Below are 23,499 nucleotides of genomic sequence, written 5' to 3' on the forward strand. Positions count from 1 at the left end.
TGCATTCTCATCGGTTTTTATCTGGGCTTGGCCGAGGCACCTGTCGTCTGTTTCCTGGAGCCGTGGCATTTTTATCTGCCAGCCTGTAGAGGAGGTGGGACAAACACCGAGATTAGGAGCGAGCTGAATTGTTGTAGTCACAGTGGTCTGAGATGTAGCTGTGTGTGTGTGTGTGTGTGTGTGTGTGTGTGTGTGTGTGTGTGTGTGTGTGTGTGTGTGTGTCTGCAGCGTTCGAACTGTGATGAAATGTCCTCAAGGCTGCGATTACATGTGATATGTGAGCAAAGCATGTTCATTGAGTGTTTGATGCTCATTGTCATACACTCCTTTTGCAGTTTGAAATATAATATAATTTTAATCTTTTAAACTCTGATACTTGGACTAAACAAAAACTTGTTTTTTATTTTCTCAGTTTCTTTTACATTTAATAGACAAAATATTGCTAATCGATTGATTCATCTTTCTTCAAAGTAGTAAAATTTGTCTGAGGGGTTGGTGAACACACAGAGATGTACACACAAATACAAATTTCTACGTGTGCTGCGTTGCGTTGCGTTGTCCTCAGTCCTGACTGATCAGAGTCAAATGTTCTCAGCCTTGTTCTGCCTGTGAACTGAACGCATGGGGCCACAATGCTGCAACTAGCATGAAAACCAGTCCACCAGCACACTGCACATGCATCTCGCTCTCCACCCTTCCATGGATAAATAAGTGAAGGCTGCAGCAGTGATCATTTGCAGTTCCGTGCAGCCTATTAAGCTGGAACTTGCCTCGCTGCAGTGAGCTGTGTGGTCTGAGTGATCTCCCGGTGATTTCTTTGACTGCTACAGAATAAGAATAAAGAGAGAAGCAAAAAAAAAAAAAAAAAAGTTTCTTCAAGCTGTACTTTTGATTCCTGCATTCAGGCAGGCTAATGAGATGTCCCTGAGGTTCAAGAAGAAACCGTTTGTGCAAAATCAGGTGAGACGGATCAGGTGGCATCGTTGATGTGTGGGGCTGATAGGCTGTCACTTTGGCTTGAATCTGTTTTTCATGCTGCAATAATTGATAATAAAAGCAATTCACTCCTCTCCTCTTTCTAGTTTTTCTTCCCACATCGTTTCGTTGTGGTTTAGATGTTTTCTGGAAGCAAATATCTGAAGATTGGGTATAACTGCTAGCTGGTAAACACAGTGAAGCATCCAGTAAATGAGGAGACACACATCTATGATAGCAGCTGATGTGGAAAACATGGACGAATTGACGTACAGCGTTGCTGAATTTTCTCAAACTTAACACATGGCTCCTGACATGTCACCTACTTGTGGTACAAAGAGTTGTTGCCTGTTTCGTAGAAGCAGCGTTAGCCCTTGAACGTACGTAGTTCTCTTGGGTGAACTGTTCCTGCACTTTGGAATAAATTACATTACTTTTTTGTAATGACTTTAAAACCCACGTTCTTTGCTGAGAAAACTATATTTGCGACCAGCTTTCACAAAGCGAACAGATTGATGGAGACTGTTTCTGATTCTTCCAATCCTCGCTGAAGCTGCACACGGCCAACTGCAGCTCGCTGCGAGGACTGCAGGGGCAAACATGAAAGACCAACGAGCAGACCAAAGAGATTACAGGCTAACTATGTGTGTGTGTGTGTGTGTGTGTGTGTGTGTTTTGTATGAGTGGGTAGGCCCGTGTGAGGGGAATCAGATACCGAGACTGAGCGAGGAAGAAAGTGAGATGTGTCAGCCCGAGTCTCCACGGGCTCTCTCTCTCTCTCTCTCCATTTCCTTCTTCCTTCTCCTCCGTCCCCCTGCTGTACCCTGTTGGCTGCAATGTGGACCTCCCAGGAGCGTCACATTCTCTCTTCAAACAGCCAGAAAGTCTTCTTCTCCTCTCCGCTCTGATATCTGCTGAGGCAGGGAGAACGGTGGGAAGGCATGAGCGATGACAGTGGGGTGGGAGACCGGCAGGGTGGGTGTTACTTTTGAGTTATTCTCAGTTGGCGTTATCTGAAGCACTTCAGGGTAATGAGGCCCTATAGAGTGTGTGTGTGTGTGTGTGTGTGTTGAATGGCATTAAAAATACAGACTTGTCCTCAGTTTGAGAATTTAAAGACTTTAAATTCTAAAGTTTCAGATATGGTGTTTATGGTATAAGAGCGATAATGATTCAAGTGTTGATACGATGTGATGGAGCACGACATGCAGCATCTTTCACGCAGCAGGATTTCAGTGTAATTTCCTTAAAAAAAAATACATATCGCATGATTTGTTTTCGTGGATTCTCTTTGGGCTTTGCAGTACAGATTGTTCTAGAACTTGAATCACTTATCTACTCAAGATTTTTTCATTCAAAACTAGAAAATCTGTCCAAGTTTTTCATACTCAGATATTTCACAGTTTGATTACCTTCTATAAAAATCAGGACATTGCCAAAGTCATTAGGATCCATCACACCATGGAATTGTTTAATCCAAATTTCATTGAAGATATTTCGTTAATGTTAACTTACCCTCTGCTGAGCATCAACGCGATATATTTTTGAGATAATTTACTCGGGACTCATTCCTCTAACACCTCTCCCATGGCTCCCCCGAGCAAAACAAGCGGCATGTTCATGATTAGAATCAGGGGCAACACTGAAAACCACGATGTCAAAGTTCCACACTGTGAAGACCTCAGAGCCAAACAATCCACCGCGATACACAGCTCACAGTATTTTTAGCTGGGTCCTAACACAGCACTCACCTGCCTACTTAAAATCAATAATTCAGCTGTAAAACTTGGCATCTCAAGACATCTGTAGACCAGCTATGAACTCAGTCTTTCTCAGATCGTACAAAAAGCCTTGCATGGCCCCTAATTCATCACAGTACGCATACAGCACATACTCTTAAGTTTCACCTTTAACTCTGTTCAAGGTAGAGCCATTCAAACCGAAGCCACAGCCTCAATGATGAAACGTCAGTGTGATCTATGAGAACCCAGCGTCTGTATCAGCGGGGCCTGCTTTCGCTGGTTACATTAATTTTAAGCATCAAAAGACAACTTCTACAGAAGTGTTATTGATCTTTCCACTGCAGCCTGTTCATATTCACTTTCTGTATTCTGTAGCAGCCGCTCCCGTTGGCTCCAGCCGCAGGATTATCTCCAGCGTGAAGCAGCATTAGTCAGCACATTGGTGGAAATAACATGGAAGAATGTTTCGTGATAAACGTTGCTCTCAGGCACAAGGCCGATGAGGAACGTGGGCTGTGAATAGTCTCAATGCAGTTTCCCTTTTTATGTCCTTCGCTTTTTTTGAAGGGTAGTTTTAAAAAATCACAGAGGAATAGAAGCCATAATCCTGCCAACTTGTCAGCAATCAGAAGGCAGCCTGGTGTCCCATGTAAAACCAATGCCTTGCTGCTGAGCGCCGAGACCAAAAATAAAGCACAGGCTTGGCACGAATACAAGATTCTTAAAACTGAGCTTTTTACTGCGGCAGCGAGGAACATACTGGACCATTCACACTAATTAAGTTACCACATTCAGCCTGTTTATATTCTAGCCTTCAGAAGCCAAAACTTTGTACTGAAAAGTACATTTGTATTCTGAATACTATTCTACTGCTTTTCATAGATTCTTTGCGCCCTTATATATATATATTTTTTTTTTAGTATGGATTGCTGACTCCACTCCCCGAGATTTCTAGGATGCTCATAATACAAATATTACCCATTCCTTTTCATTTTGAAACCCAGCACTGTAATACAGAGCTGGGTTTTCGGACCCATAGGATGTGTTGTTGGTTATTTCGCTGAAGAAAAGACAGGTCGGATCCCTTTGAAATCGGTAGAAGCTTTCATGTCGGAAATGGGTTTGACATGAGGTTTTTATTTTCTTCACGAGAATTTAGTTATTTTGGTCTAAAATGGCAGCGAGAGCTTCGTTTTCTCTTCAGGCGAATTACTGGCTCGTGTCTAAGAAAACTAACAATGGGGAATACTGTGAAATACAGACTCTAATACGAGGCATCAGAACATTTTACTCTATTTACCTAATCCATTTGAACCATTAAGAACAACAAGCCCATATATTTTTAACCTAATGTGCATGGTTGTAATGATTCATCTAACAACGATAGAAGATGACATCAGAGTACAGAACCGATATTTAGATTTTGGATGTAGTTTACGTGATGTCCTATTGAATCCTCACCGTGTTTTAACTATTCCCTGTGGACGTCATCCGTTGTCAGTGTTTCCAGCTTTAGATTAAACTTTTAGATTGTCTATAGACTTCACATGAACAAACACGTCAGCTGTTATCCGTCACACGCAGACGCGCCTCATGGTGAGCGCCGATGCTGAGGTGGGAGCTTCATAGTATGATAAACATGACAGCAACATAAAGCAGCATTGTGTACTGAGGCTGTCAACTTATCAGATCGTACGCAGCTACACTTATTTACTCAGGAGAATTTGATTTGAAAAACAGATTCGGTGGCTCGCTGTTGAAGCTGAGGCTTATTTGTTCCTAACACTTGTTTATTTCTTCTTACCTTTAATTGTGTAAAAGTGTAAGAAGTAGTTATCCTATCTTCGATGCTTGATGTGGATCTTTTATGAATCAAGGCCGCAGACAGAACAGCGCTCAGTTTATGGTCTGCTGATTGGTTTGACTTCCAGCTGTCATATTTAAAAGTCCCGAGGCTTTGTGAGCGTGGATATACCACGTCGTCACATCAGTCAGAGAACAGCAAGACTTTTGTCATTTGTAAAAAGCTGCAGTGACATTTTACTGTGTGGGAATATGGACATTTTAAAAACATGCCAACATTCAGAAGGAGAACTGCAGGTTTTATTTCCCTGTAGTCGTTAAACATTTCTTTTTTTTTTTAAGAATGAAAGTTTTCTCACCACATATAACCTTTTATAATTGTACAATATGTAATTTATTAGAGAGAAACATGGAGAGAATATGTGCAGAAAAGCCCCAAATCCTGAAATTAATCTGCTGTTGATCTTCAGGCTGAGTGCGGGCCGCTACACAGCTTCTTGGCGAGAACACGCCAGTCACACAGAGACCAGTAAGACCCTCCATCTGCTTTTCAGAAGCTCGGAAAAATCTGACGGAAAAATCCAGTCAAGGTGCTCATCCCACCTTTGGCCTAATCAAAAAAAACATGAAGCCGTGGTGAAGCCCACACAGGACGAGGCAGGAATACTTTGAGTGTGAAGAGCTGCCAATCTTTGATATGATGGTGAAGAGCAGCAACGGCTCATATCAGGCCACAGCGGTGCAGACTGTCTCATCTTCTACCGTCTCATCATCTTCCTTTGGGTTTGTCCGGCTGCACCCCCCCCCAGTTTGTGCAGTTATCCACATCAGGACTTTGCATTGACTTCCCTTCACTGTCATGACCCTAACAAAAACTGCCTGACAGCCGGTAGAAGCCGACTTTCTTCGTGTTTTGCTCGCGAACTTCTGGCTATCGTCTCTGTTTCAGCAGAGCGTGTCCCTCGGGCTGAAGACTCCGGTCATACGCAGTGAGAGCGCAGACAGGGACACCAGCTTGTCTTCTTGTTTTTTATCAAACATCTTTATTTATTGATGGCTATCGGGACGTGAAGAGGATTTCAACAATAACAAGAACCCTCATCTTACCACTAACCGTAACAAGGACCTCAGAAATTAAGTTTTGCCTCGTTAGGACAGAGCTTTGGTCTCCATGAGGTCGACCAATCCTGACTTTACATCAGAACAGGACGTAGAGAGGCAACTAAAACGAGTAAATACACACGAACACACACGTTTCTGCAGTCACAACTGGTGACAGAAGAGCTTAAACTAGTATTTTTCTCACTTTGTGTTAATGTGGCTTTGCACTGCTGCATTTTCAAGGTAGAAACACACACTCACACACTCACAGCACGTCATGGACAGATTAATCCTTCCTCCTCCTGCAGCCTCACAGAAGAGCTTTCCTATTCTCACCCGTCTCCTCAATGATTAAACCACACAGGGAGGAGTGGATGAAGGAACATGAAGAAGAAAAATAAGACACGCGTTAGCCCTTGAGATTTGAAATCACAGAGAAGATAGAGAAATTGCAAAATACATATTTTTATGGCTTGAAGTTTTCCCAGAATAAAATCACAATCGCACAGAACATATTTTTGTTTCCATTACGCCATAGGTCGTTAAAATGCTTGGCGCGTGCTGAGTCCAGATATAAAAGGTGTTTTTTATCGAGCGCCGTGTGCTGCAGTTTATTTGTGTGCGACAGACTGAAGCTCTGCTGGGAGATTAGTGACCACAGGACAAACTGCTTGAGCTAATGTCCATGTGTCTCTGGCAGCACCACAGAGACAGTCACTTCAGTTTGAGGCAATAAAAGCTAGAACTGGTCCTTCTTTTACCAGTAATGTTATTCTTTGCGGTCCATCATTACAGCAGCCATTGTGAGGGATGGGGTGGATGATAAACTCTTCCCACTTCTTTAATCCTCTGTTCCCACCCGTCCCATTCAGACTCTGTTTCATCTGCAGCCGTCGAACGGGAAGAGAAAGCGGAATTTATGAAAAACTCTAAGAAGGAATCAACTGAAAATGGTAAATTCATATTGTCCCCATTCGTCCCTGTTTCCTGCTCGTTAATCAGACCTGATAAAGGTTGTCGGCTGCCTGCTGTGCAGCTGTATACCACAGGTCCATGGTTGTCGGATGGTGTTTTGGTCATCCAGCGTACGCGGGGATTTTTGTTGCTGTTAAAATTAGGTCCGTTTTATTTAGTCCCTCAAACCGATGAGGAAGCGGTTTCTGCTACGACGAGCGCAGCCTTTGGCTTTTCCAGCTGTAATTGAACTCTGAGTGAATTCAGTGTGATTGGTTAGAGGACGCATGAGGTGCAGGCGAGCCGGTTATCAGATACCAGAGTAACTGGGTGGGAAATAAAACCGGGAAAAATCAAGTTGCCAGAGTCGAATTGTCTCGGGGCCATCGGCTCGTGCTCTTTTGCGTGATGTTGTCTGTCTACTCGGGAAAACATGCAGATGCAGAGCAGCAGTTTTTTTTTTTTTGTCCTGAAAGTTATGCTGATGTTACAAAATTTAAAAAGTTTATAGTTTTAACAGTTAGAACCAGTGGCTGTTTTGAGGAGGGATGAGAAGAGATTCTACCTTCCAGGATCTAGATATGTGCTTAATTGTCTATTTGACTCTTACTGGGGAACATGATTTACAAAACATCACGCTGTAATAAAGAAGAATAGAAACGATTGAGACCATAAATTCAAATGTTTACTCTTAGAAATCAAGTGAGTAGAGTCGTTTTCTCATAGACTAGAAACTGAATTCATTTTGCAATCGACTTTCCGCACCTGGAATCTACGTCCATGATTAGGACAGTTTTTTTTCACCGTATGTTTACTTCCTGTCTCTGCCTGGTTTCCCAGGTTTGTGATTTTCTGCCGTAACATGTTTCACTAGCGTTCACTCTTCTTGTTCCTGAGTTTTGTCCACAGTTTACTCCTGAAGTTTTGAGTTTGGGAGTTTCTTTGTCTCTAAAACTGCGACTTTCAGCACTAAACATTCTTTGCTGCCTTACCTGCCTTGACTGATGTCTGCTTTGTGGATCCAGTAATAGTCCTGGTTACTCTTCCCTCCATCCCCTGGTAGCAGAGAGAGGTTGCTTAGTTGAATATGTTAAGTCTAGTCTGCCTCACTCATTGATCCTTTAATCGACAAGTTAGAATCTGTGGCTCTGATCCAGGCTGTGAAATATCAATAACCTCAGTGTGTTGTGTACTGATCCGTGACGCTGTCCGAAGTAGCAAAGGTGTTTGTTATTCAGCCTTTTTCCTCTCAGTCTCGCCCCTTTTATCAGTTTTGTCTTATCCTCCAACCTTTACACCTTTAAAAACATAATCCTATACTATGGTAGCATATAAACTCTGTAGAGTAGAGTCACCTTCATGAGTAAAGAGTAGGTATAGTCGTAGAGAGGCCTGTCGCGTGGCTATAATATTAATATTTCCTACATCATTCAGCAGTGCTGCATAAGACAAGTGCAGCAGGGGGAGAAGAGAGAAAACTGGATAAAATGGAATTGTAGAATTAGAAATGTCCTTTGGGAGGAGAACACGGGTGAGTGTGTTGTTCGGTGGTGTGGGAGCAGGAGGGAGGAGGATACTCCCATTGGGGCAACCCGTGCTGTTTAAAGAAAAATAACGAATTCCCTGCTGGTTAAAACAGAAAGTGGTGTAACATCTGCAGAGTGAGGGGGAAGATGGACAATATCTCTCTGACACACTAATGTTTTATTCTCTCTATCCCAGAAAACCCACATATTTGCTCATGGGATAGGTTTTTTATTATTATTTCTCATTTATGGTAATGTCCAGGCATTAATATCACTCGGCAAACGTAAAACAAAGGTCTTCACAAAATACACTTTATGAAAAAAGCATGTTTTAATTGCTGGAACACGAATCCTGGTTTCCTGCATGAATGTATGTGCACGTCTCTCCACTGTCCTGACGTGAGTAATGTGTTCAAAATCCAGTATGAATGTAATTCTTCGGGAAAGTGGATTTGGTAAACATCCTCCTTGTGCCTTGTCAGATATTAATGTGACAACGGCTGAACGAAGGCTGTGAGAAAGGAAGAGGAGTTGATAGTTTTCTCACTGAACCCAAAAGTAGACAGAGACAGTGCGGTGAACCCTTTCAGTCCGCCTTAATAAAACCTGGGCAAAGAGCTGCTGTCGAAGGCTGACACTGCCAAGACCTTTGGAAAGATGAAAAGAGACAGAGGAGAGGAAAGTAATCAACTCAGTTTCTCCCCAACGCAAATATATACACTCACACAGCTAACAGCACCGAGGCTGCGTCCCGATTGTATCAATGAGATCAGAAAAGTTGACAGAAAGTGCAAAAGGCTCAGACGTTATTTTTCATCTGGCATCTTACTTTTGTTATGTTTTATACCTGAAGGCAAATTCTTAGTTTCGAAACGTTTTCATCGTCTTACATCCTCGAGGGGACGCACGGACCCACTCTTTCTGAACGCTGAATTTAAAAGACCCCAGAACTCGTCATCGTATAAAACACCAGACCAGAGAGCAGCCAACCAGTCTACCGCACAAGGACATTATCGCCGGCACTTCTGAGACGTACATGAGTCAGAGCATCTGTCACAGTTAAACCGGCTTTAACACAATGTCTGAAAGCCCCGTGTTGTCATTTATTTATCCATCAAATCATCAGACGTGAAACTCGCACATTACACGTTGTAACACCGGCACATTAAGAAATAATGAAGATGCAGCGCAGCCATTTTAACTGAATGTGTGTGTGTGTGTGTGTGTTCAAGAGGAGAATGAACAACAAAATGCACTCAGAACTTACAGTTTACTAATGGCTCCAGATGGTGCTTATTATTCAATTAGAGACATCTCTGCTGTTCAGATTACGTAATACAGTAACAACACACACACACACACACACACACACACACAGACTGTACCGTACATGTGAGTAACTGTTTAAATATCTTGTTAAACTGAACATACTCCACTGGAAAACTATTTTGATTTAATATTGTGGCTGCTCAGGGTTTGTGTGTGCTTCGTGATATTTCCCACACTGTGCTGTCGCTGAGCCTCAGATTTCCAATTGACTTCTTTAATGAACCAGTGAAGTTTTTGAATTTCTCTTTTGGAGCTGGTGAATTTTCATCCCTTTAGAACCTGAAGATGATTTATCATGTGTTTGGCTGCATTTACTGAGGTTCAGACTTTCATATATGTATTTCTAGACTTGAACATGTGCTTTAAATGAATATACTTAATGTACAAATGTGCAGATTAGTGGAAAAAAAGGAGTTGCAGAAGTCTCAGTAAATCTGATACAGGCTTTAAATTGAACTGTTACGAGCGGAATCTGAAAACGAACAACAGTTTAGTCTTTTAATTGTAACATTTGATGTCTGCTGTTGAATCCGTGACGTGCTACTCGTGTCCCTGCCAAACTCCGAGCAGACGGGGCAGAGAGGAAATAAACTGGAATCAACCACCTTGTATTTCCCATCAGAACAAAATGTAATGTTTATGCGTAAAACTGTAGTTAAACAGGAAACTGTGTTTGTTTGATATTGGTTGAATTCTATATTCTGCTTGATCTGTGACGGGTTGTTTTGATTTTCGGTGCGCTGGGTAAACTATGTGATGAAAAATCCTTTTAGTGGTAACTGTGGCTCAAGGGGTAGAGCGGGTCGTCCACTCAATGGGGAGTCAGTTGGGGGGGGTCAAAAGCCACATAAGACATTTGCATTTAAAGCTTTCCTAAAAAAAAAATGTGGTTATTTCCTTCATTTAAAACCATGAAGCTGATGAGGTTTATGTAGTTTCACAGTAAACGTGCTGATCCACTGATTCAGATTTTAATTAAGAACAAACTTTGCGTTTTACTCATCAGCTCGGCTCCGTCTCAACAGCACCACCACAGAACGTCCCATAATTAGTCGGCGGATTAAGGTGCACCTTACAGTTTAGCAGATCACAGCTACGCATTATAATTAAAGTAATTACGCCTGCTCTCTCTCTCTCGCTCTCTCTCTCTCTCTCTCTCTGCTTCGTTAAATTCACTCCCAGTAAACTCATAATGTCGAGGCTTTGGAAGTGAGATGCTGCGTCGCCCCTGTGAACATTTTTCTGGCTGGAAATATGAAACTTTGAGTTTGCGGCGGTGGAAAGTTGCGATGCAGCATATTGCAGAGGCGAGGTGGAGTCAGAGGAAGCAGTGTTAGATTTAATCTGTAAAGAGCAGGTGGAAGATATTTTTAATGATAAAATCATAACAACACATCCCTGCACCCAAACACCATTCTGCACAGACTGACTCTCCCAGAGCAGGTTCACAACTGGTTAATTAGATAAGAACTGGCTTCAGGCAGCGCGTTAACTTCAATAACCTCATCTGCTTCATGACACAAGTGTGAAATACGTCAACTGAACACAGTGAAGAGCGAAGCGACCAAAGTGTGTCTCACGCTCAAAATTAGAAATTAAATTTCCAATTAGACAATGATTAAACGATAATGACTGTAAGAAGATAATGATAATTACCTTCCATTGTGCCTCGCTGCAGCTCGGGAGGCTTTTACACTGATGTCTCACACATTATTCAGGTGAGACTTCAGGGACAGAAACACCAGGATGTACAAAACGTGGGTGGACAGATGTGTTAAATCGAGTTTTTACTTGCAGCTGATTCATTGATCGGATCTTGGTTAACTAAAGTTCAGTTCAGTTGTTTCTTAATTATGGTCTGGAGGGTAGAGATGTCTGCAAAATACATCGTCACTGTGTTAATCGTGGATTTATTAAGGGTTAAATATTCAGACAGAGAGAATCGAGTGGGGAAAAAAGAAGACGACAAAGCTGATTTCCCGTCAACACAACAATAGTTTGATGTGCGGGCGTAATGATGAAGTTAATTGCTTGCTAAATCAGTGTTACACTAAACTACCCTCTGCAACAGTCGCTGCTCTAAAAGGGTCCTGCCAGCAAAATGACACATCAATAGTTGTTGCGGCAATTAAATGTCGCTTCTCCCCGTTGCCCTTCTTCCACGCGGTTAATGATTTTATCCCCAAGTGTGAAGAAATCAATGCACTGCTACAAAAATACAGTCGTTCATGTCTGCGAGCCTTTGCTTCATAATCACCTGTGAGAAACGATGGTAAAGATGATTGTAAATTATAATAATAATAATGATAATAAATACCGCAGGTTTGTACGAGGGTTTTTTTCTCTTTCTGGTCCAGTGTCGGAAACAGAATTGATCTTAGTGGAACGGTTTGGCATTTTGGGAAACCCCCCTTTGTTCTGAAAGTCAGATAAGACGATCGATGCCACTCTCAAAACTGTCGATGACATAAAAGGCTGTTGGCTCGTCAGCTTAGCCTCACACGAACACTGGTGTGTCTGGTGCTGTGTCTAAAAACAGGGTTTTCTGTGTGGTCTTAAAAATCTAAATTTAAAATATGATGTACTAGATCTTAAGTATGTTACATATAAAATGTAAAACGCAGTACAATTAAAGGTAACTTGCATAAAACATCTATACCGCCTGCTTTCCCTTCCAGTCATCACGAGGTACTGCTGGATATCAGAAATCACTAATCTCCTCATCATCGATTCCATGAACGATGTTGATGTTGTGTCCGATCGTGTCCTCAGATCATGATCTTGATCCTTGGACAGAAACTAGAGCCCTAACTTTTCTTTTTGAGCTGTTGTGAATATGAGTATAAAGCACCGAAGCAGCTCGATCGCACCATAAACTCTTGTAGTTTACGACCTAATTAAAAAGTTATGACTCATCTCCCCTGTCAGGCGACGTCACATTGCTGTTGTTGAAATGCTTTGCAGGGATTTGTACTGATCAAACTTTTATTTTTAATTATTTGGTGCAGTGTTGGTCGTTGTTGTTGCCGAAAATAGATTCAGATGAGACATAACGAGGAGATGTTTCAGGATGGTGTCGGTTGCTAACCTTTCTGCTGACGATTCCCTGAAGCGTAATATCTTTAAAATCTGAGAACGAATGTTTCTCATAATGCATCGGCAATCGTTACTTTCTCCAGAAACTACTCTCTAGATGATTCGGTTTATGGTACTCTGACTTCTTCTGGAAAAATGTTAATATAGTCTGATCATTGCAGAGTTTCTTCTAAGCCTTCGTTTATGAAAACAGAGTTTCAGGTACTTACGTAAATTTGTATTTTCAGCCCGTGGCTCAATGTAGCTTAAAGTGCATCAGAAAGAAGATCTCCATTGACCTGACCTTCTTGGTTTGAGTCCTCCAAATATTTGAATTGATGTATCAAGTGAAACGCCGAGTATCCAAACAAGAAATGGTGGGAAAGCGTAAAAGGAAAGCACTGGAGAGAGAGGGCGTCGTACTGTTTTGTATGGAGGGAGCATCATGACGCGGAGAAAGTACAACAGGGGTTGAAAAGTCAAATCTCAAGCAAACAGAAGGAAGTGACACTTTTCCTCCGGTTTTTCCAGTGTTTGACAGGAGAGTCATATTTCATTGAACAGCGAGCAGAGACTCAGCTGCAGCACGGCCGCCGAAAGTCTCAGCGAGTTTCTCAGCTGTGACTTTCTCCCAGCTGACGGATGAATTTCGTGGCATTTCGCCGTCACCTTATCGATCTGCCCGGTATCACTGTCATTTATGCAAACTCCTCCAAGGACACGCGCCGATCGACCCGAGGAGATGAGGAAGCATCGCCGCTACTGCACTCTCTCTCTCTCTCTCTCTCACCCTCTGTCTCACCGTCACACCTGAGAATAATGAACGCACACACTCGGACACACTCACCAGCAGACTGTCATTGTGTTTCATAAAATGAAGCTCGTGTCGCAGGCTCTGTTAATTACCTCCGCCACAGAAGCTGTGTTTTTGTCTGTTAACTCTCTTAGTTAGCAGGATTAACAGGAAGTACTTGACGGATTACCACAAAACTTGTCGGAAGGATGTAGAATGGAACAGGGAGGAACCCATCACAGTTTAGTGTGGATTCAGATCAGAGGGTGGATCCAGGATTTGGTTTTGCACTTAAGCACAAAGATCAGCTGAGATCATGGTTGTCAGTGTGTGTCAGTGTGTGTCAGTGTGTGTCAGTGGCTATCCCTGAACGTATATATGTTTTATATAACGCTCAAATTATTCAGACTTTCCTCCGTAATGTTTTTTATAGAATCAAACAACGGCTCATTTTCACCTAACGTCAATGAGATCAACGGTTCAACCTGAACGTGTTTACAGGCGTCTGCAGCCGCTCTGGAAACAATATCAGGGTTTGTCATGTTGCTGCCTTCCAAGATCCAACGTTGCTCGACGCCTCGCGATGACAGTGATGGCAATATTCTCAGCCTTTGTCTCCCAGGCAAACACAAACACACACAGACACACACAGACACACACAGACATACACATTAACACAAAACTGTCTGTGCCTCCTCGTCTCTCCGGCCGTTTAGCAGGCACTGATTACACTGATGAGTTTGGACATGGGCGAGGAACTTGACAGTCTCCACTGGTGTGTGTGTGTGTTTGTGTGTGTGTGAGTGTGTGTACTTGGGGTTTGTTATTTCATTGTGTGTGTCTGTTCCAGCGTTATGATTATTGCCTTCCATCTGCAGAAGTGCTCTGATGACTCTTGGTGTGTGACGGAAGATTCTTAGCTCCTGTAACTGTTTCGTCTGCTCCGCTCACGTCCTAAGCTGATGAGAGACTGAGCTGGCTGAATGATTTATACTTGTGGGGGGGGGGGCACGCAGCTTTATTTAGCTCCCAGTGGTTTGTCTCTGATCTCGAACGTGTCGTTCGTCATACACAAAGAAACAGTGGGAGACTTCGAATCAGAGGTCCATCTCTTGAATAAACCGGTGATTGATTAGCCATGCTAGCACTGTGGCTGTCTGATCGGAAGTGTCTTACTACTCAAATATTTCAGTTCCTACAGAGATTCATGGTCCCCAGAGGATAATACCAACATTCCAGATCCCCCCCGGCCTTACTGCTTGTTCCCTCATGAGTTTGACATCTCTGATTTTAAATGTTAAATGTCTGATGAATTGAAAAGTAAAAATAAGAAGCATCAATTAAAAAATTTAGTAGACAGGTAAACCATGAGTACCTAATAAGTGTGTGTGTGTGTGTGTGCGAGAGAGAGAGAGTAAATAAATATGAAAAACATCACCACTCGTCAAACTACATCCTTTCATCTCTCCTGAAGACACGAAGCAGTAGAAAGTCGATGTCATTGTTTCAAAGGAAGCCGCTGCCCGTCATCGCCTCGTCGTCTTTTCTCCGCGCTCCCTTCTCTGGTTCTGCTGACGGACTTTGGTCCAGAGTAAACAAAGGCTCTTTTAGCACCACAGCACAGTTCAATGTGCTGAATTATTGACTGGGATCTTCAAAGAGGCAACGCATAGCTCTGTTTCTCACGGCAGGGAGGGAAGGCCTCTCCTGGTTTTTCATGTGGAAACGTGAAACCCATTTCTTTCCCCCACTCCCTCGCTCTGCCTGTGAGCAGGGGATCACTGCTCTGTCAGATTATCGCTCTCTGGATGGCTGCATGTATTTTTGGGACAGATTTAAAGGTCAATCTCATGCACAATAGTTTGCTCGTGTTATTTTTAAACCCAAGCAATACACGGCATCAAACGATTTCTCAACCGAGCATCACTTCTCGGCTCATACAGACGCATCGAGGCTCGGACTGAGGGCTCCCACAGAATTTACTGTTCACAGTAATGCAGCAGTAATTTGCATTTCTCTTCCTGCTCCACTTGTTCACTACATTCAATCTGTGAACTGATTTGAATTGTGTAACGTAGTGAATGATTAATGTGAACTGGATAAGTCCACAACATTTACACACAAGTCACAATATTTTATCCAATCGTCTCAATGCTCAGAAATGAGCTGTGCGCAACCTTAACTCAAGAAGCGGCTATTCCACACAGCTACGTGTTTTTTAAATTTTGATATTCAGTAAAGAACTTTGTTTCCCTCCGTCGCAGGTTATCTATGCTCTGAACACGAAAAACGACGAGCACGAGGCGGCCATCGCCACCCTGAAGGAGGCGCACGAAGAGGAGGTGCAGCAGATCCTCTCGGAGACCAGAGAGAAGATTCTACAGGTTTTTACTTTACCTCAGTCATTCAACTTTTATAACTAAGAGCCTGCTGTCACACTCTTAAATTCTGAGCTGATGCTCTCCGAGTGAAAGCGTTCCTCCTGCTCTGATCACAATAGTCAGATTCGTTGAGATGGAACGGAGATGACTTGCAGAAATTTGAATTAAGAGGAAAAAGCAGTTTTATGGGTGTGAATGAAAAGTAATTTGAATAAGTAATGTAATAAATTAGGAGGACAAGAAAAAGTTACTGATTAAATGGCAACTTGTGAATAACTTATAAATAACTTGACGGAGTGCAGCAAAGGTGTTGTACCTTTTGACACGAGTATCAGGGAGCTTTGATTAAAAAATTACCTTTTAGAAAACATACAACTGTACATAATACCCTCACACATACCTGACACATGCTAAGCTTCTATAGGTGCACGCCATCTCATACTAGCTGGAGCCAGAGAGCTGAGATCACATTCACCAACTCATTAATATTAAAACAGCTGAATATTTATAATTTAGGTGTAAATGTCATCACTCCCGATGAGGATTACTTGCTTCCTTGACAGCAGTGTGACTAATATAGAAGCTAAATATCAAACATCAACATCGAGCAGGAGAATAAAAGCCACTTCTGATTCAAGATGAAGGCTTTTAGCAGCTTTTTCATTTCAGTTAAACAGCCAATACTCTTTCTCTGAGCCGTTAGCTCGCCGTGTGGAAATGGCTTTTGTTAAAAGCAAAGTTGTTTTCACCTTTTCTCTGGACTCTAACACCAAAGAAGCTCGGATCCCAACTCTCACACGCCACGACATTCCTACATAGAACATAATTACTGCTATATTGACATTTAAGATCTTGTAATATAACCTTTAGCTGAATTTAATGTGTCAGTTGAAACTTTCCACGACGAGCTCAAACTCGAGCAAAATCTGAATCAGACTCCTGCACGTCTGTTCCAGTACAAGAGTAAGATCAGCGACGAGATGGACCTGAAGAAGCGGATCCAGTCTCTGGAGGAGTCCATGGAGCTCCACGAGAGGATGAAGAGACAGGCGCTGGCTGAGTTCGAGAGCTACCGTCAGAGGGTGGAGGACATGCAGCTCTGCACCGAGGCTCAGGTAGACGGAGGAATGGTGTGGTGTCTCTCTGTGTGTGTGTGTGTGTGTCTCTGGTCGCTGGCAGCTGTGCTCTGCAGGACGCTGCAGTCACAGTTGCAGGCAATCAGCCGCTAATGTCTGTTTGTGCGTCCTGCTGTGAGGCCGGAGAGTGGCTCTCGGTCTGCAGCACCTTTGTCTTTCGGACGCTGTTGTCGTAGAGATGATGAAAGCTTCTTTCATCTCGTCTCTGGATGAAAAGATGAGAGTTAATAATTATGATTAGCTACAGACGGGCGCCTCTTTTTGCCAGATATGATTTCTGTTTGTCTTGGTCCACTGAAGTTACATCAGCACAATCACATGGATGATACCTCCACAGAACTGACCAGGGATCAGAGGAACACTCCTGCAGCTTGGTGCGTCGTCTGTGTGATATTTTTTCTGCTCCCTGTTGCTTTACGTTAATGAATCAGGGCGAACATCTGATATTTACAGAGTAATTCATCACAATGGGTCGTACCGGTGAGGAGCTATTTCCAGATTGCTCAGTGACGCAGTTTCAGCCGGGAGAAGAAAACATAACCCCCACGTCTTAAAGAGACAGTTCATGTTTACATTTATTCATTTGTCAGATGATTTGTCCGACACGTCCCAGAGCCTCAGAGTCTGGTTTCTAAAACAGAGTGAACCATCGTGATTGATTGATGAGACTGACTCCTGACTTTCGCCACCAAGTAAACAATCGAAATGATGTCAGAGTCCTCTCTTTCTAAGTGGCGGAGGAGTATCTGTAGCGCTCTTAAGCTCGTGGTGCATTATCCCGATAACACACGTACAGTGTTCGAGTCAGACAGTGTGGACTGTGTGACCTTTTCTTTGTGGGTGTGAATGGAGGAGAGTGAATGCTGTTTCAAATCGATGCAGCAGCTGACAGATAATAGACAGACGGGTGGTGTTATTGTGCAGGTTTACACACAGAGAGGGTCGAGGATACGCCCTCCACCAGCTCTCTGACGTCGGCTCGTATGTCTCTAACTTCGTTTATCTATAATTTAATCCCAGCGAGGGTAAACTGCTTCAGAGCTTCAGGTTACAAAACAATTTCAAATTAATATTTTTCTATCTGCCGCTGTGGAAAATTAAAAGCTGGTTTCAGACAGTGCGGCCAAATTAAAATAAAAAGTAAATCTGTTTCAAATCAGGTCCTTATTATTATTACTAACCTCAGCACGTTCAGAAACCGTCCAGTGGAGTTGTCGATATTGTTCATCGAGTGGTGCCTGATTGATACTGACAACCTACATCAGTGCTTTTCTTGTCATCTCCGGACATTGAGCGGTAGCTTACTTTCAAATGGTTGGCTCCTGTTTAGGTTGCCTTCTGGTTTTCAGCGCTAAATTAGAGCCGACAGGTTGGAAGCCAGAAGGTCAAACCCCCCCTGAGCCAGTACATCACCACCTGGCCTGGGGCTTTTAAAAAGTTTACCCACTGTGTAACAGGCCCGCAAATCCATAAATCAATCCTCCTGTTAGCTCAGGCCTTTATTCCCGTCTCCTCCGGCAGCACACGCAGCGGGTGGTGTCCATGTCGAGGGAGGTGGAGGAGATGCGGCGGTCCTTCGAAGAGAAGCTGCGCACGTTCAGCCAGGCCCAGGCCCAGTTCGAGCAGGAGAAGAAGGCGGCCCTGGAGGAGCTGAAGGGCCAGCACAGACAGGAGATCCAAGAGCTCCTGCGCAGCCACCAGAGCCATAACGCAAACTACAGCAAAGACCAGGAGAAACTGGGACAGCTCCACAAGGCTGAGGTAACTGCTGCGAAAGTAGATCAGCTGCTGACGAACACAGCATCAAGCTGCATCACAACAACCGAGACTAGAAGAAAGTGAGACGACATCATTAGGATTTTTAACTCAATTAAACTGCCGCAGTATTTCCCATTGATTATCTGGATTGTGACGGACCGCCATGTTCTATTTTGTCCACAACACATTTGTTCATTTTGTTTGTTCCGTTGCTGTATCGTAAATCTGTGTGCTGCCGATTTTCTCTCATGCTTGCTTTTGCTATCGTCCATAAAGTTATTACCGTCCAAGCAGAGAGTCAAACCTCTGCTGCTGCTACTGCGACTCTAGAGCAGGTTAAACTTTCTAAAAAACAGCCAGTGCCGTTGTTTTACAGTGTCAAGAAGCAGTGTATATAAGTTTTAAAGCAGTTTTATCTCTCTTCACAAAATCTCCAAGTCTGCATTGTTTCAAGATGTCCTTCCTGATTTGGTGCAGGTGGATTCTTTGGGGGAGCGGGTGGAGGAGCTCAAACAAGACAAAAAGAGACTGGTGGAGGAGTACGAGGCCAAACTCAGCAAGGTACGGCAACCACATAACATTTAAACACCTACAGGGAGAGTTCATTAATGCATGATGAGCAGTTTGTTGTGCACAGAATTGGATGATAAGCTTCATGCAACATTATGCAGATATACTGTAACTTCCAGTAAACGGAGGACAGCACAACCTGACAAGGGACATTCATGTTTTTACAATAGTTCTAATGATATGATGCATTTTTGTCCTGAAGCAGGTGTAAATAATTATTTTAACCGTTTAGCTCCATGCATTTATTTGAGGGACACCTTGTCACTAGATTCCAAGTGAATTGCAGACGATTTCAGCTCAGCAGCAGGAATCAGAAGTGGACAGGCTCTCTGTAGACGGGCTGTGTTGAGCTCTGCTGAACATCCTTCGATAAGAAATGGTTAAAAAGACTTTCCACCCTTTGACACTCACATGATGACCTTGATGAAAGTGAAGGCTGTGAGTGTCACGATGTAAATAACGACCTCTAGAAGCTGCTCAGCCGCCTCGTTCACGCGCAGCGTTTGAGACATATTGCTTCGGGTTTTATATCTTCCATCAAGCTGTTTGGACGTGTTTCCCTCAGTGATGGATAGTTTCACACCAGCGTGTCTGTCCCCAGGCTCAGGCCTTTTATGAGCGCGAGCTGGAGGCCATGAAGAGAACGCAGCAGCTGACTGCCGACAACCTGTTGGCATGGAAACGCACCGAGGCCGAGCTGCGGCGGGAGTTTCAGAGTCAGGAGGCAGCTCTTCAGAAGACCCTGGGAAAACTGCGGGCCGAGCTGGCCAGGGTAACGGACGAAGCCCGGGAAAACCGGGACAAGTCCCACAAGCTGCATTCGTTACTCAACACGGCCGAGAGCAACGTCAAGGTGAGTGTGAACCAAACAGCTGATTCCCACTCATCACATCCTGCAGGACTATGAAGGACAGCAGCGTTTACTAAAACAGTTTTAATGGACAGTCTACAAAATCTGACCTTTGGAGCAGATGATAAGATGAAGGTTAAAAACACTAGAAGCTGACTAAAATAAAGGTTTTGAGCCGATGCCAGTGCCGACATTAAGAGGTAAGAAATGTCCAATACTAATATATCAGGAAATATATTTACAAAAAACATTGGCAATGATTCCGATGATGTTGGTATCAAACAGACTTTATCATTAATGAATAAATAAAAAGAAAATACAAACTATTATAAAGAAGCTGAGTCGAGGCTCATGTCAGGAGAATTATTGTCTCACTGATGCTTAATAAATACAAACAAATTTATCGGCAAACAGCAAAAAACAAAGCTAAGCTTGAGACGTAATGAATTATAATTTCATTTATCACAGATATTCTGTATTTGCCATCGTGATCATAGGAAATATAAAGTGTATCTTTTAGACGGCGGCTGGAGATTTGCTCTGCCAGGCCACCTCGGAAAAACATCATTATTCGGATGGAGTCTTATTTAAGGTTGTTCACACAGAAAGCAAAGAAGATGTTTGCCTTGTGTTGTTTGCGCGAAGAAATTGGGATGAAGGGAAAAATAATAAAGTCCCGAATCCACTGATTCCCTTAATAGCCGATGCTTTTCACTCCCGTGAGAGAATGTGATGTGTTTTGTTCCTGAGTCCATCTGGATGTTTCTTCTTTGACGCTAATGTACCTGTCTAGGCCACAATGTCGGAGTCTCAGCCTCAAAACAAGGCGCCTCACAGAGCGCAGAAATAACAGAGATTCACACCAAATCATGTTTCTCCATGCAACCCCAATTTCACATCACAGGAGCCACAACTGTCATCTCACCACCTCTAAGATTTCCCCAGTGTTCTGCCTGAGCACAGTAGATGGTGCGTGAGAGGCTGAGAGCGGAGCCATGTTTCACAGCTTGGTCCACGACCACGCCACTCCTTCAGCCACTGAGGCTGTCGTCTTGCTTTTTGGTATTTCTTTGCAGTTGTCAGACAATTTATATTAAAACGAGGATGTCACACACTCATATATATATATCAGTCCTTTAAAAATGTTGGAAATAGACCGGGGTGAAAAAATAACCTCCTTTTGACTAATGTCTTAGTTATTATGATGATGATAATAATTATAATAATAAAAATTACTCTTTATTTCGAAACAAATTGCTTCAGAAAACAAAAATGATAAAAGCTGTTCTATCGAGTAAATATCAGGCGATCCTCACAGGTCGGTCTCCAGCACCAGAGATCTAGTCACCCTCTGTCCTCGTTTGTGGAACGACGAGCAAATCCCTGGACGAGGACCTCAGTGTCTGACGTTCGGTGTCGGAAGATCAGTGATGGATTCGAGTGCTGGTCGTAGATGTTTTAAGAAACAACATCTTAAAATCAATTCTGCTTCAGACTTCACAACTCTGTGAGATGACAAAAATAGCTTGTGCTGTTTCTGGGGGGGGGGGGGGGGTTGGTAAAGTAGGTCTGTTTTGTTGTCATGTTATCATCTGCTGCTCTCTGTTTTAAATCACCACTGATTTCACTGAAGATGAGACGGCGTCCCCTCCTCCCTCCGTGTTACTGAGAATATGATCGAGGTCAGCGCTGGTTGTGATGCGCCTGGAGTTTCGTAATCATTTCTTTAGTTATAAGAGCAATTAACTGTAACCCAGATAAAGAAATGACGCCAGAGCAGCGGAGCTTGAAACCGGCTTCACTTGACAGCTCCTCCAGATTCTCTCATCTGACGCAAGACATGAGACAAGATATCAGAGCGTGGCAACAATCTGATCTGCGACTGGTTTCATCTTTCATTCAGCACAGAGCTGATATTTTATATTGTTGCCGAGGTAACATCACAATAATCTCTTAATAACAGCCTCAGACCATGAACATAATCTCATAAACCTTCAACTCCTGCTGAGAGTTCATTGATGAGAGATAATAGATTTCACTTCAACCTCAACAATCCCACAGCCGACGCTCGAATGTTTTCTCACGACAAAACACACCTCCCGCCTTCTTTTTCTACACTTGTCGTTCTTTTGTTTTCCACACGGAACATCTGTCTCAAGTGGTGTGATATCTTTAGACCCTGCGCTGGATTTCTTTTCATTCGGGAAAATTAAGACATTGCACCGAATGAAAACGTTCCCTTGTCTCAGGGGTCGTAATTAATGTACTCGTACACTTCATGGGTAAGAAGAAGTGACGTCGAATGTCAACGGAACACAAGTGGTGTCAGGATGTCACAGCTTCCTGCTTCAGTGTTCTCCGTCACACAACAGAATCTAAAAACTTTGATGATCCCTAAAGGGAAATATCTTTGTTGTGTTGGCACAACACACAGTTAGAAAATAGGAAGTCATATTAATAGTAACAAGCTTTATTTGTGCAGCAATTTTCAGAACAAAAAGTGTTAAACAAAAGATAAACACAAGAACAATTCATAAAACTAAGTAAGTAAAATAGCAAGAACATAAAAATATGTATTTACATGATAATAATAACGTTGATAAAGTATTTATAACCTCCAGGCCTCTTCAACATTTCAGGTCCAGGGTCCCGTCTTCTCTGGTAGTTCAGTCCACTGAGTGAAAGTCGGTATCGTCTCATCTCGTCTCATCTCGTCTCATCTCGTCTTCACCTGGAGCGACGAAGACAAATATAACAATGTCTGAAAGTTCTAAAGTTTCAGTTTCAGAGAAAACAAGTGAAAAGCTCCTCTGAAGTGATGTTTGATCATTGTTGTCACTGTCTTTGGACTGAATCCAATCTCAAACCTTTTAGTGGGATAAAACAATAAATCACAGTTTTCAGAAACCTTTTATATTTAAATGAGTGTGTGTGTGTGTGTGTGTGTGTGTGTGTGTGTGTGTGTGTGTGTTAAATATGATTACAGGTGAATCAGAGGTAATGACTAAGTGTCTCCACCAATAGAAATCTTCTTTTAGCTCAGATTAATCAGAGGAGATACAGTTAATTAAGATATTTTTAATCTTTTGAAAGAGTAAAATATGTGACTGGTTTTAAAAGAGTCACATCTTCAAATGAAACGAAATCAACTCTTCAACGTCTCGAACCTTTGAAGAAGAAGTGAGGGTGAAACACACGTCCCTACATTATTCACCCTCCACCTCACTACAAGTAAAACACGATGACATCATCACCGTCACATAGATAATTCAATACCTACACACTAAAAACCTGTTTTAAAGAACTCCAACAGAAGAAGTAAGGAATCGGAAAGAAATTCCACCTCTCAAATGTTTTCCTCACTCTTCAAAAATCCTTCCTCCAGGCACTGACATCACAACCCGAGCACGAGTCCTGACCTGAAGCTGGACGTCTCTGCTTTCTGTGAACTCTCCTCACAAGAACGTCAAAGTTAAACAAAAAGGATCTCTCTCTCTCTCTCTCTC

General features: G+C 42.8%; 1 protein-coding gene across 2 annotated transcripts in view; it reads left to right on the forward strand.

Annotated features, from left to right (window-relative positions):
* Positions 1 to 23,499, forward strand: part of fam184ab (family with sequence similarity 184 member Ab) — an 80,275-nt gene that overhangs the window by 18,822 nt on the left and 37,954 nt on the right. For both annotated transcript variants that reach the window (XM_069514792.1, XM_069514793.1), the window contains exons 2-6: positions 15,563 to 15,682; positions 16,636 to 16,794; positions 18,337 to 18,576; positions 19,051 to 19,134; positions 19,745 to 19,996. In XM_069514792.1, coding sequence (XP_069370893.1) covers positions 15,563 to 15,682; positions 16,636 to 16,794; positions 18,337 to 18,576; positions 19,051 to 19,134; positions 19,745 to 19,996 — 855 coding nt within the window. The remainder of the gene's footprint in view (positions 1 to 15,562; positions 15,683 to 16,635; positions 16,795 to 18,336; positions 18,577 to 19,050; positions 19,135 to 19,744; positions 19,997 to 23,499) is intronic.

This window comes from Paralichthys olivaceus, chromosome 19 (genome assembly GCF_024713975.1).
Source record: "Paralichthys olivaceus isolate ysfri-2021 chromosome 19, ASM2471397v2, whole genome shotgun sequence".
In the NCBI taxonomy this organism is placed as follows: domain Eukaryota; kingdom Metazoa; phylum Chordata; class Actinopteri; order Pleuronectiformes; family Paralichthyidae; genus Paralichthys; species Paralichthys olivaceus.